This window comes from Drosophila eugracilis, unplaced genomic scaffold (assembly GCF_018153835.1).
Source record: "Drosophila eugracilis isolate 14026-0451.02 unplaced genomic scaffold, ASM1815383v1 contig_539, whole genome shotgun sequence".
NCBI lineage: Eukaryota > Metazoa > Arthropoda > Insecta > Diptera > Drosophilidae > Drosophila > Drosophila eugracilis.
This window is the reverse complement of record NW_024573415.1, coordinates 49,382-64,227: the sequence shown is the minus strand read 5'-3', so window position 1 is coordinate 64,227 and position 14,846 is coordinate 49,382. Positions and strand designations below refer to the sequence as shown.

Sequence of the window (14,846 nt, the reverse complement as noted above, 5' to 3'; positions counted from 1 at the left end):
TAAAAACAGAAATAAAAGCAGAGAGAACCGAGAACGAGAGAGAGAAAGAAAGCGACTGATAGAAGGTGACAAAGTGCAGGGCGAAATTACGTAAAAATGCTAAACAAGCGATACACATAGAAAATGACAAAAAAACACAAAAACAAAAATATAAACAAAAAAATAATACTAATAAAACTACTACTAAGATGAAGTATAGAAAAAAAAAACTAGTAAACAAGAAATCTGGAGGGTGTATCAAATGCCAGCGAGTCCAGATCTTTTTATTGTGCTTTCGATTGGCCAACAATAAAAAATGTTAAGAATAACGAAGAAACCCGACCGTAAATTCCGCGAACTTTTGCGATATTGATAAAAAAAAATATAAAAAAAACCCCGAGCATATATTATTTTAGCATGAGTTATAGGAAATCGGTAAATGTAGATATGAAAATAATTTTTTATTTTTGGATTTACTGCTTCCGACGGCATGAGCTCATGCATTTGTGTTATCAGGTTTTTCAGTATATTGCACCAATTTGGATTAAATATAAATATATATATAGCATAACTGAAGATAAGAGGGGATTAAGCTACCAAATATAGAAAATCTATTATTATAAGACTTAAATTGGGTTTATAGATCTTATAAAAAGGAGATTTCATTTGGATCAATGAAGTTAAAAACAAAAAGAATCAAGAATCTCTCCGCCTGCTTAATCCCAACTTTGTTCTTGAAATCTCAGCGTTCATAGACGGAAAGGGCACAATCTACTCGTTTATTAATCCTGATCAGGAATATACAAACTCTATAGGTTTTGCACTTCGAGTAACTAGTATAACTATAACTATTGTATAACCATCATCACAACTACTTCACTTTCAACACACTTTTACCCATTACTCATCTTTATTAGATCTCGTCTATCTGAAAGACTTTATCTCTTTAGATCTGCAATCTTATCTGCGGACTAGTATAAGTTATATTTAAATTTACTGTTCTATAATGCTATCAACTTAAATTTTTAGTAAAAAACTTTCAATCTTAAGTTCTTTTTATACTCAATGTTATATTCTAGCCCAGTACTCGTCGCATCCCATTTTTTTTTCAATACCGGAAAGCCGTTGAATTTCCAGACATAATCCTATTAACCATTAACCATATCATCATCTCACATAATCTTCGAGCTCGAGTTGAGGGCCAAGGGCAAGATTTGCGAGTGTGCAAATTTCGTACGTCATTCGTTATATATTTTTTATTTTTTTTGATTTGTTTATGGTTTTTTACGACAACTAAAAAACCGTGCACACATATTCGTTCATTGGCACTTTTATTTTTGCGAGTTTTTAGAGTTTTAGACCAAGTTTACGACTTGCTTTCCCATGTTTCACAGCATGTAAAAAAGACGCGACGAACTTATATGGGTATTTAATTTTATAGAGAAGTTTTGTGTTTTTCTTATTTTTGTTTTTTAAATTATATTTAGGAGAAGCGTTCGTGTGCCGAGAAATATCAAATAAAATAAATTTTAACTGCAGTTGACAAAGTTCGGGGACAAAAGTTGGACGGGCAATAAAACGAAAAATAAATATAAAAAAAAATGTGAAATTAAAATAAGTAAATCAGCGAAAAGCATGGGGAGAAATCTCGAATTCGAATGCACGATAATGGACTCGAGTATAAATATATATATATAGCATATATAGTACTGTATAGTATGTACATATATGTCTGGTGTGCACTTGTCTGTGTAATTTATGTATGCTGCTGATTATGACCGCCTTTGCCCGGCAAAAAAATTTGCACTTGATGGCTTTGGCTTCTTCCCTGTCTCTAAGCCGAATGCGAAATTTCGCATTCGCGTTAATCGCCACTCGGAAATATAGTATAGTAGTATAGTTGTATATACATAAATACATATATTATAATTATTCGCATTTTATAGTGCCAACTGGGCGTGCAATAAGAGGACGCACGTGTGGCTAGCTGAATTTTTCACAGTCAGATTCAGATGTTATCGCCATCGTCTCTTTTATTGCCTTGAAAATTAAACACATTTCCTAATTACTGAATTGATATTAAAGGCATGAAATCAATCAAGGGAAAAATGTAGAACTTTGCTTATTTTATTAAAATGATTTGTAAAAAGTAATATATACACTCTTTCCAATATTTACACACATTATTTAAAACTATTATAAATGACAATATTATAAATTAAGAGGGAAAATTGAGCCCACAGAATCGTGTAATTGTGGTAATTTCTGTGAAAGTCTCTTTCAATCAATTTCAAGATCACGAACTTCATATTTTCCTCTTCCCAAAAATTTATCTAATTGAGTCAAAAGAAGAGAAAAAAAAAAACTACAAAAATACAGAGCCATAAAATGTTGCAAATGAATTAAGGAACTGAAAGAAAAAAAGAAGAGAAATATATGTGAGAGCCCAGACAAGTTAGGGGTTGTTGTCGACGCCAGTTTTAATCAAAAATTAACGTAATAAATAATCATAAAGAATGCATAAATGTCAAATTATAAATTTGGACAATTTTACGACTACGCGCACCGATCTCTATCTGGTATCCAGCTGTAACATAAATATCGTATATTCGCACAGCCAGAAAGGGGCGTGGTAGTCGCGGAAAAATCAAAACCCCAAAATTTTAGGTCGCCGACGCAATTAAATTTGTCTGGGGTCCTCTTCTCTTCTTTTCTACTATATTTATTTATTTTCTATTTTTTTGTATCTTTCATGGTTTTGGGCCCAATACGTTGGTAACGGTGATGGCAACTGGCAACCACTTTTCCTTTCACTCGCATCGAATGTAAATGCGGGTGGAAAAGAGGGAAATTCGCAGACATTTCGTACGACGCCCACGCCAAAGGCATAGATATACACAGCCATAGGAAGGAAAAGGGATTTCTTTTAAGTTTTTTTTTAAAGATATTTTTTGTTTTGATTATTAAAGGAATATACAAATTTGATGTGTATATTTTAATAATTTTGTTTTTTGCTTACAACAATTTATAAATCCCTAAAAATCCCCTTATTACTACGCCCCTAAGCATCTCAGCCGCAAAACAAAGATTCAAATACAATTGTGTGCGAAATAATAGCACTAAATATGTGCTGGTCATAAATTACTAGAAAATATACATTTTAGAATTCGTCATCCGCAAGTCGCAGCAATAAAAAAGACAGTTTATAGATATTTTCCTTCAAAATGGAATTTAAATATGAAAAAAAGGCAGAGAAAGGGATTTGAATTGAATTTTTTTTTTGAAGATTTTTAAAAGCTTTTGTATTTCTGCAAAAAAACATTAAAATATAAAGACTTTTGTCTTTGTACGTATTAAAAAATGCAAATAATTAAATTTTTAAATAAAATAGTTCATCAATTTCAACTAATAGTTATTTGTATAAATTCCTAGAATTCTTAGGTTAATATTTCCCCAAGAGCGAAATGAAAAAAAAGCAAACACAATGAGAGAAAAATAAAACGTGAGTACTCGGTCTCTTTTACTCAGAGAAGTGAGTGAATGATATAATAAAAGTAAAAAAAAACCTCGCGATTTGCGTGCTCTTGCCCAAACGAAATTTGGTTTTTGTTTTCTTCGCGCCAAATTGTGAAACTCTCAAAAGCTTTTTTGCCGGCTGAGCTTTTCTGCTCATTTGTAATCTTTACCGGCGCAATTTCGCTTGTTCTCTCCGCGCTCAATTCGTCTTATCCGCTGTTTCTCCGTCTCTCGATCTCTTGAGTGTTTCCCTTTGAGTAGTTAGCTGTTTGAGTGATGTTTTGCATTTGCTTATAAACATTGTTGCTGCAACAAATGTACCTAAACAATGAATACAGAAACATATTTTAGAGGAACTTTTCGTTGTGTTTTTAAAATTTAGAAATATAGTACGTTATTATCTAAAGATATATTTTAGATATAGATTTTTAAAATGAGACTTTTACCAAATATTTAATTTGCATTCTTTTAAATTGAAAATGAAAATACGAAAGTGCTAAAAGATGTGGACTTGACATTAACAACCTTCTCTACCCATTTCGAGTGATTTACCATATCGGCATTCCAGAGTGCAACCGCAATTGAAGGCGTTGGAAGGGTTATTTATGGGATTGATACGACGTGGCATGCCAAGTGCCCGGGAATCCTGTTTAAAGTATGCGCTACATTTTTCGCCAAAAAAGTTGATACAAGGGGTAACCCCTTATCGAAAATTCTAAATTCTGTTTATTCCGATTTGCCCCTCAGAATGACAGTATTATGTTTATAACTAATGGTCCAAATGTGGAATGTCATACCTCGTTGGATTCGTTTTTAAATTTCCAACAAAACTGCATTCACAGCTAAAAATCCTAACTTATGTCCATTTTTCGCAAAAAAAAGTTGATGTTACCCCTTATCGAAAATTCTAAATTGGGTGTGTGATTTGTTTTGACCAAGTTAGAACTTGAAAAACGTTGATAAATGTGAAACCTTCTACACAAAATTCGTAATCTTAATTTTTTTTCCCAAGATGATGAATTTAATAAACAGAAAATAATATTTTTTAGAATTTATTTATTTTTTTAAATTTTAATTTGAGGATCATTCTCCCACGGCAACTTTTTACCAATAGTAAATGCAATCTTCCGCGAATTCACCTTGGCATATTGCATATTGATGTTACCTGAAGTTGGCAAATTTCATTGGCAATGTGTCAAAGCCAAGTGACATTTGAGCACTTTGCTGAATGAACCGCTGGCACTGCCCCCACCGACCCACCACTCTCCTTTTGTGGTGCAATTACGTCACGAGCTGCTCGCTGCAAGAAAACTTCAACTTAAAAGGAAACAAAGGCGTAAAGAAATAAACTCGAAAAAGCCGTAATTTATATACACTTATAGATATAAAATATACATTTATCATATGCCAGTTCTTATCTTAGGAACTTGTTAATCCTGATCAAAATACATTATTTGATTTAAATTATATATAATATAAAAATTCAATTACATATACCCTTTGCGAGGGTATTAAAAAAAAGCATAAAACAAGAAATTCCGCGAGGAAAAAAGAGGCCAAGCCGGGTTGCATGACCAGTTTTCTGTCTCTTTCGATGGATTTCGTGCCTTCTCTTTTCGATTTGCATGCAGTTGACAATTTAAACACCTCCTCTCCTTCGCCGCAACTCTAAGAATTTTCCAATGAAAAGCTGAAAATGCAAAATGCAGCACGAGGTCAGGAATGGGAACGAAAACGAAAGACTTTGGCCACAAACTCAAAGTCAGCGTTGCGTTAAATCTGCGGCGCAAGTCTACTTCTGTCTCTTTCCACCGTCTAGCCCCGTTTCTCTCTCTCACACAGTCCGAGTGCCGTCTTTACGTCACTTCCGTTCACCATTTGTGGCAATTCAATTAACTATGTTTTATACTCTCTTTTGTGGGTATTTTTTATGATTTATTTATCTAAAATATTATAAATGAAAATGAAATCATTATAATAATTTATTATTTATTACAAAAAAAAAAAAAAACAAATAATTAATAGAAACATTTTAAAGTAAAGTTCAAAATTTTATAACTTATTTATTTATTTTTGAGAAAGAGCATTCAAAAATGTAGATTTAAATATGTTTAAAAACTTTATGAATGAAAACTCATGTGGCGGGCGCCAAAGAACAAAATTGTTCTTAATTTTTCTTAAGCCTTTTGTTTCTGTTGTAAATTCAGTTAACCCACACATGGACATCAATTGATACGCTCTCTGATTTCCCGATCAATGCAATTGCATGCGGCTAACTAATTTCTCAAACAAAATTTTTACCTGTGTGTTTACCTTTTTGGCCAATTATTGAAATCATTTTCCATTGCATTTTGTTGTTGTGATTTTTTTTTATTGTTATTGCTGTTGTTTTTTGTTGTTGGTTGCCATTGTTGCTGGCGGTAATTTAGCAATTATCTCTTTGTGAATTGTCATGTCGGTTTAATTAAATTACCGCACTCAGGGACGGGGAATTTCGGGCAGAAAGATAAATGAATGAATGAATGTGATGCGATGTACATTGTGATGGTTTAAAAAAGTTGGCTCAAGGGGGTTAAAGAGGCACTGGGAAATGGGGCGGGGAAAATGTGCCATTTGGCAAATGAATTAAATAAATAAATATGCAATAATGACTGAAAAATAGGCCAACTATTAGCAAAAAATTTAGTTTTTAAAAAATTTAATAAAAAGAAAATATTTATTAAGTATTTAAATGCTTGTTTTGAGAATTAAATATTTTATTAATATCATATTAAAACAATTTTAATCATTTTTCTTTTGCGAATTCTTAGATTATTCCTAGAATTAAACTAATTGTTAGCAATTGGGTTTGGGTTTTGGGAAACTATTACCGCTGCCTTAGAATGCGGCTGGCACTCGATCAGATCGGATCGAATTGTTTCTTTTGAGGGGCACAGCTTCCACAGACGGACTCAATTCAACTCCATTTCATTCAATTCAATCAAAACTGTGTCAATGGGTTAAGAGGTATGAGTTGAATTGTCGCTGTTGCCGCTGCTGCCGCTGCAACTGCTGGTATTGCTGGTGTAGCAATTTTTTTTTTTTTTTTTGTTTGCTGTCTGCACTTTGAGAGGCAAGGCAAGGCAGCAACAAGTTTTTTATCCAGCGGCAAAAAAAAAAAAGAACCTCTTGTTGCTTGTTTTTCCCTTTGGGCCAAAAGCGGCCAATCAACTTATCTCTGATGCATAGAAAAAGTTATAAAAATACGTTAGCTGCAACAACAAGCCATAACAATTCATGGTGCTTTTGTCTACGATCCTCAATCGAATGCCTACGTAGAAATATTTAGGCAAGTCTTGGTCTACACTGGGAAAAACTGCCTTTGTAGTATTATTAATAAAGCAAATAATTTCGTTGTTGATTTTTTTTCGCATCTGTAGATTATTTTATTTTCTATATTTCGATCCCTGATTCGAGATGTTAATACTTCTTGTTATAAATTTATGTATTTTTTTCCTGGATTTCTCACAATGCACTCAGTTTTCAGATAGTAGTTTTGTTGTTGTTGTTGTTGCTGTTGCTGTATTACTGCCATTCATAGAGTTTTTCCAGCAATAGCCGTCTCTTTCTATTCGCCAGAAGCCGTCTCTTTTGCACCCAGCATCCGCATTGCCGCAGACGTGCAGTCTGGTTGAAAAATCGAAACGAAACAGAATCGACGGGAACGGATCAAATCGGAATGGATTAAACGGGTTTTTTTTTTTTTGGGAGATTGGAAAATATGTTTATTATGCTTTGTGCCAAATTGCTTTTTTTCCAGGTCGCTTAACTATTTCACTTTCGACGGCTCGCAGACATTTTTGTGGGTGGCCGCGCCCTCCTGTTTTTGTTGTTTTGTTTCTTTTTTTTTTTGTTTCTTTTTTAACATGCAAAATAGTATAGTGGTGCTTGGCTAGGGAAATGCTGGGAAAGCGAGGAGAGCCCATGAAAAATAGTTGCCAGTGAAATTGGCCAAAAGGGATTTGTTTTTGGTTGGCGAGGTGAGTGAGGGGCTTAAATGTCAGCATTTTTTTTTTACTGGAAGCATAAGATTTTGATAAAAAATTGTAAAGAAATATGATTAGTATAAAATATTAAGTTTAAAATTGATTTTTCTTAATTTTTGAAGACGCTCTTCTGATTTTTACGTTTAAGTCCAAAAAAAATTCCTTTAAAATTCCACAAAAAGCCTTCTAAAAATTAGAACACCCAGAATAGTATCATGTTTTTGATGTTTTCTCTTCACTTTCGGATTGGCCTACTCGAATATCAAAAGCAGCGGCAGAATCGGAGTAAAATTTTTGAAAAATTTCTGAAAAAAAACCTGGAAATCTCACTTGGCATGCCAAAATGTGGGCAGCAGCACTCGGCTGTTTGCTGTCAATCAAAGTTGCATTTTCCGAGAGATTCCCGTTCTCTCACTTTCCCAGTCGAATGGAAAGCGCTGGGGCCAAACCGGAAAAGCGTGTGTTAATAGAGGAAAACTTCAAAAGCCGAAAAGGGGTGGAAAAACATACCGTATTGCATTTTGCAGTCGTTGGCCACAGAAAGGCATTAATTATGCCATCAGCAAACCGACGACGACGACGACAACGCAGCAGACATATCCTGTTGACAGCCCCCATCCTCCCGTGCCCCTCCCCTTAAATTTTCCAACCACCTCCAACCTCCCTCCTTTTCCTCTAGGAGCGAGGGGGGGGGGAAAAGTTTTTCGCATAGCAACGGAAGTCACGTCGGAGTTTTTCCACAGAAAATGCTCAGCACTTGCAATTATTTAATAACGCAAGTGTAGAGCATTTTCCTCACACAAAAACAAACAAACACACACACATACGAGGGGCTTAGGTGGTGGTTCAGTGTGGCCTGAGTTGGGGGCGTGGCACTGCTTAAGTGGCTGCATAGTAAATACCTTAGCCAAAAAAGAACTCAGCCGTTTTTGGTTGGTTTTATCAAATATTTGAAGTATTTTTTTTTAAATGTAAATTATTTATTAATTTTATTTATGTTTAATTAATATAAAAAACATATTTTATATGAAGATGAATTAAAAATCACTTAACACATAGGCGCCATCAGCATATATCTGGTATAAACAAAAAGAAAGAGGGAAAAATGTAGCCCCGTTTTCGTAAAAATATTTGGCAGTATAAAAATAAAATAGACCGTTTTTGAAATGGGGAAAAAGTCATTGAGAGGTGTATCTATGAGATGTCGCCTGCTGACAAATATAAAATTCCATGCAAGTGTAAAAATAAACTTCGTGGCAATGTTAGCTTTTCCTCGTAGAGGAATTTCACTCGAGGAGATAAGAAAATCGTCCCCATAAATGTCAATTAATTTATGTCCATCCAATGGCAACTAGACATTTGCCCGCCCGGCTAAACAACTGACGATTTGAAGTTTGGGCCAAATGGAAAGTGGAAAATTGGATAGGAATAGGAATAGGAATTAGAAACAGAATCAGAATCGGCATAGCAATGGGAAAATGTATGCTGTAAAATGGAGAGTGGAAAATGGAAAACGACTGCGACTGCGTTGGCGGCCTTTGGCGACGGTCTCAGCGTTCTGGGCGATTAGTTGTCTTAAAAATAGACTCAGACATGCGGAAGAAAGACCGAAGAGGTCTCTCTGCACTGTGGAAAAATATCAGAATTTTTACTAAAAATCAAAAAGTGTTTCAAGAATAAAAAAATAAAGGACTTTACTTTATTTATCAAAATCAATATTATTTACCATAGAAAAATACTAATTAAATTTACATTTTTAAGGTTTAAAAATGATAAATAATTATTATTATTTAAAATGTAATAATCAAATAATATATTTTAGTTTAAAAATTAAGAATAATTCAAGTTATTTACGACAGTTTGAGTCTTTTTCTTTTTGTGTATTCGGTTGTCAGGCGACATCTTCAACCCATCTCTTAGCATTTTGTCCATTCAAACCCGCCCACTCTATTCCACCTCCTCGACATGTCAGTTCGTTTCTGTCTGGCTGTCCGCCTAAAAATATTCCCCACTACTAATCCTACACGAAAAACTATTTCGGGGTTTTAATAATCTTCTTCCGCAACTCATAGTTTGCGATCCTAAACAATACAATATAATGCCTGCCAGATTCAAATTGCTTGGAACTGCTCCTTGTTTTATATACAATTTCTTAGTTACCTCAAAAAAGTGTGGGATTAAAGTCGCATTTGTTTGATTTGCTGAAATGTGGCAAAATATACATATATCGGCTTAGTCTGTGCAAAAATGCCACAAAACCATAACATATTCGACTATTAAATAAGAACTTTAAATAATAATATTTGGACAACAAAGTTGATCTTTGATATGAATATATATATATTGTAGAGAGGATTGTTAAGTTAAAAAGGTGTCCTATTTATATGAAAATGTTTTTATAATTTAAATAATATATAAAGAATTTGTCTCTCATGAACGTTGAAATTTCCGGAACTCACATCCGTGTTCCCCATGAAAAATTCCAACAGATTTTTAGCCGGTTGGCGCTAATTTGCCTGCCAGCTTTGCCACAATATGTAATATTACTAGTATTTGCACTGTCAGCTTTTGGCTTTAGTCTCTCTCTCTCTCTCTCTGCGGGTATTTCTGCAATAAAAAGCTATATCTCATATCATATATCCCATATCTCATATATATATACTCTTTCTTGAACATATCGTGCTGAGGTAATTTTCATGCAGTCATTCCTCATTCATTAAAACGTCGCAGAAGAAAGAAAGAAAGACTACCACGACGACGACGACGAAGAAGAAGAAGAAGAAGAAGCAGCAGCACTGGCAAGAAGAACCCAAAGATGTAGTCAGACGTCGTCGTCTTTTGGCATGCTATGGCATTAACCCGTAGAACTCCTTTCACTTTACATTCTAATTCCAAAAGTTCCAGCATTCTCGCATACCAAGACCCTGTTAACTTGACAAAAGGGGGCAATCGGGGGGGGCTGACGGTGGCCGGCGGGGGAGGCCGGCATTCTTTGCTCCGGCTTTGACTCCGGCGAAAACCTGAATGCCCGATGAATGCTAATGCTAATACCTCGTACCTGGCCAATTTTCCCCTCGGGCGGCCTATAAAATATGTATGTCTGCTTTGAACATATATATATATATATATATATATACACCTATATATGTATCCAGGCGCACACAGTGCAAAAATATATATCAAACATATAAATATATATCACCAAAATCGGTCATTAACTAAATTTTTCCGCACCAAAAAGTGGTTGTTATTGGTGGCATAATGACATGAAAATTGTTATGTGATCAGATAAGCTGGTAAATATTATGAATAACGGTTATTATTTTTATATATATATTTGATTTTTATTTATTGTTCAGATTTAAAATATTATATATATATATAAATTTTCTTAAATTTTTCTCTCTCTGCAGCCACTTTAAAGAATTGGCAACTAAAAAGAGCAAGCTATCGATTGGAGTTCGAAAAGGCGGCCAAATCGATGGCACAAATAAAATATTTAATTGCCCCAACCATTATGCATTATTAAGTAACTGGAAAGCGTGGATAAAATATAAACAATGATACTATATGCAGTTAATTGTTTACTCCCTGGTGAGTCCATAAATATTATTCATTTTGTCAAATTGAAAATTCCGCCTGGGCTCCAAAAAGTGAATTCTTCAACTGGAGCATAGATGATAAGATATATGCTTTATGGGAAAAGTGTTTCTTATCAAGAAACTACAACTTAAAGTATATGGTTATAAAAAATATTACCTCTGTTAAGTAACTAAGATTATGTATAAAACAACTAACTAACTACTGACTCTCTGTTTAGTTAAAACCATTTAAGGTTTAAGGTTTCGACCGGGGTGAGACTCTTAGGCGTTTGACTACTACTACTACTACTAATTTACTATATATAGAATGCAATATAGATAATTTTTGGACTCAAAAGGGCGTTGACAGCTATAACTATATATATATACAGCAGGTGCGATAAGGGCCATAAGGGTTAGGGAGTTTCGAAATGGTCTGGACATCGATATGATCGGGGGGAGGCAGTGCTATAAATATTATCAAAAAAAAAGAGGCCCACTGAACCGATACTGACTGATGGACAGGCCCAATGGCTGCGCCACTCGAAGTATTTTGGCTGCCAAAAAGCGATTAATCATCTCGGTCGCCTGTTTAGACCACAACAATAACAAGAGATTAATATAGCCGATGTCTGAGGCTGATTTTGATTTTGATCTTGGTTCAGATTCAAGCTCCGATGCTGTGGGAAACACGACAAAGGAGTGCGGATACACTTTGGCAAAAATATGAACTTCTTTTTTTTTTCTTTTGGGAAAGAATTAAATATTGCAAATATTTTTTTGTGATTTTAAAATTCAAAATTTAGGGGCTTTAAAAATACATTTTTTTTTTTGTTAAAATATAATTTTTTTTTTAAATTATATTTAACTAATATATTCTAAATGAGAATTTGTTCAGTGCTTTAGTCTGGCATGTGGAGCCGCTGAAGGGGCCACTGGCTCATCTGGAGTGCCACTTGCCACTTGCCACAAATTCCCTTAATCATCGCCTGGTGTAATAAATCTAATTTCCCCCAGAGCAGCCCACCAATCGATCGATCTACATATGCGGACACAAAAACCAATCAACTTACTGCCCATATCTCCACTCCATTTCATGGCACTTCAATTCTCATTATTTTAAATAGATTTTTGGATACAAAAAGAAACAGAACAGAAAATGAGTCACAAGACCTTTGCAGATAATGCAAATTAAAAAAAAAAATAAATAAATATTAAATAAGTTATTAAACTTTAAATTATACATAACTAAGGAATTCTTATTCTAAAAAATGATAACTACTTTATTTATTAATAAGGCTTGACTTTACTTATTAAAAAATCTATGTCTAAATTTGAAGACACTTTATGTATGTAGATCTAGGGTGTTCCTCTTCTGTAACCAATTTGATTCTTAGCAAGCGGATGTGATCGGCAGATAGCAAAGTCCCCAAAATGGTCCATGATCTCTAAAACTTGCCCAATGCCACGGCTTTAAGAGCGGGTAAAAGCGGTAGAAAAACAGACAATGCCAGCTAATTACCGGCGATAACACAAATATTTCTGTAACAACCAGTTCTCGCTCGGATTTTTCAGTTTGTAGTTTTTTTTAGTTTTCAGTTTTCAAGTTTCAGTTTCGATTTCGTCAGTGATCGTCGGACAGAAAATTAGCACGTAACTTCATATCGAACGCCACCCCAAAAAACTGAAAACTGAAAACTGAAAACCGAAAACCCATTGGCACTAAGTCATAAAAATAACAATGAACAAGACACGGCCCAAAAATGTACAACAACTTTTATTATATTTTTTTCTTCATTTTTTTTTTTTGTCTTCATTTTTTTCTTTCGATTTATTTTGTTTTGTTTTGTTTTTTTTTTGTGGGCTGTCATGCTCATTGAGCACGCTTTTTGCTTTCTGCTTTTATTTTGGCCTAAGACAAGGGGAGGCTGCCCTGGTAGCCGAGCTCCACTGTTTGAATTGTGCGTGCCCCTACTTACCGGCGATTTGTTGACATTAGGTATTAAAATTTATTAGTTCTTATTGTCAACGTAGTTTGTGTCGTTGCTTTTTATGTAGGTTTTATGTACTTTCAACGGGGAGGAAGGGCGCCGACGGACAAGCCCTGGGTGTGCCCAATGGGATTTTGGTTGCCTAATACCTTGGCCAGAATTGAATCGATTTGAGCGGAATGCAATACCATAACAATTAAATTATTGACAATTAAAAGTGGTCTCTCTTTTACGCATGTTGAGTGCTCATCAGGTTATGCTGGCAACGTAAGTCAGAAATAAAATCCTTCGTTTGGAACTTTTAATTTAGCATTTATACCGATTTTGGTAACCATTAGAAAGAGTACATAAAAGTGCTCAACACGGCCAACTCCCAATATACAATCAAAAGATCAAATAATCTTCCAACTTCAAAATGCATATATTTCTTAAATATGGAAGCCAAAAGGTTTTTAAAATTAACGAGTTGCAGCAAACTTAACGCTGCCATAATTTATTCATCACTCTGCTCGTCCAAGGTCGAATAAAGTTGGAGTTCAGAAAAAGCAATGGCAGAAAGTTTTGGAGGAAAAAAAAAAGTTGCATGAGATCCGGCGATGAAATATGCTGTTGCTGGTGGCCAGGATCTCTGGTGGCGCCATCTACTTCTCGCCGGAAACAGCCAGAGCGGTAAGAAAGTAAAAGCCCGAATAACTTAAATAAGTTACCGGCTCTCCGCTGCCCTCGCTGATCTGCTCCTCGCAGAACTTGGCTCCAAATTTGGCCATGAAAGCCAGGAAAGCCATGCCGCCCAGATTCCAGCTGTTCTCGTTAATCGATAGATAAACTAGCGATGTTATGTTACCCAAAATCGTGAGGGTTTTCAATGTATCCATGACACTGCCCTCACCATCATCGCTACTTTCGCCCTTGAAGAAATCCAAGATCACGGTAACAGCCAGTGGCACTATGAAAAGTCCATGGCCCAAAGCAATATTATTACTCTCGGCGGCCAAATACAGATCCACATTGACCAGCGCCAGTGGTATGATATCCATGATGTTGGTGGTCGTTTCCTTTACCTTCTTGGCATTATCATCGCCGGTAAGACTGCTAACCAAGCCGCAGAGTCCATGACAGAATCCAATTACACAGGCAGTAAAGGCATAAGGATGCTCACTAGGACCAATCTTGTAAAATCCAAAGCCGGTTGCTCCACAGAGAAGAACGTTGAGCACAGTGCTCACACCCGAGTTGTCCGACATCCTGATTTAGTTAAGTTTCGCTATATATATATTAAATATATTTGAAAAGCTTTTTCTTGCTTGGTGGTTAACTTCCAACTTCCAAACTAGGAACCGTATAGATGGTAAACTTTTCTAATTCATGAACTTAGCTCGCTGCTGCTTAAGGTTTAATCTTGCTTTAGGCTTTATGAGCACCACTGCTTTCTTCCTGTAACTACTCGTTTGCTTTCGTAAGCCAAACAAAATGGTCTGCAACTTAAACTTACTTTGGGTTTTTGTCTGCTTTCTAAGCAAGTTGCGGATTCCTCGCGCTGTGCGGCTCCGGATCTTAGTTGGTTAAGAATTTGTAACGAAATTTCATCGAAAGGGAACGTAAAAACTTTTTAAGATGGGACAGGATAAAATTTACAATTTGAATTTGTTCTGGTTTTTACGAATATATTGTTTCAGTTTGGTGCGAGAATGTGTCGACCGAAACGTTGAACGAGCTGTGTGATAATGCTCTGAATGTAGGAATGACAAGTCCGG

At 35.2% G+C, this 14,846-nt stretch overlaps 2 protein-coding genes across 8 annotated transcripts in view; one reads left to right on the top strand and one right to left on the bottom strand.

The window, feature by feature from the left end:
* Positions 1 to 14,846, top strand: part of LOC108104308 — a 91,575-nt gene that overhangs the window by 55,641 nt on the left and 21,088 nt on the right. For all 6 annotated transcript variants that reach the window (XR_001772291.2, XM_017210288.2, XM_017210289.2 and 3 more), the window contains one exon: positions 10,934 to 11,114. Coding sequence is in view for 5 of the 6 variants with exons in the window: in XM_017210288.2 (XP_017065777.1) it covers positions 11,091 to 11,114 (24 nt within the window). In the remaining variant the exon portion in view is untranslated. The remainder of the gene's footprint in view (positions 1 to 10,933; positions 11,115 to 14,846) is intronic.
* On the bottom strand, positions 13,495 to 14,821 carry LOC108104313. Of its 2 annotated transcripts, none has more exons than XM_017210297.2 (2): positions 14,585 to 14,821; positions 13,495 to 14,532 (listed from the first exon to the last, which is right to left on the bottom strand). In XM_017210297.2, the coding sequence occupies exon 2, from the start codon at positions 14,334 to 14,336 to the stop codon at positions 13,734 to 13,736; it is 603 nt and encodes a 200-aa protein (XP_017065786.1). In that variant the 5' UTR covers positions 14,337 to 14,532; positions 14,585 to 14,821; the 3' UTR covers positions 13,495 to 13,733. The 2 variants fall into 2 exon arrangements, with proteins under 2 accessions (XP_017065786.1, XP_017065787.1); XM_017210298.2 differs by having other exon boundaries at positions 13,495 to 14,526.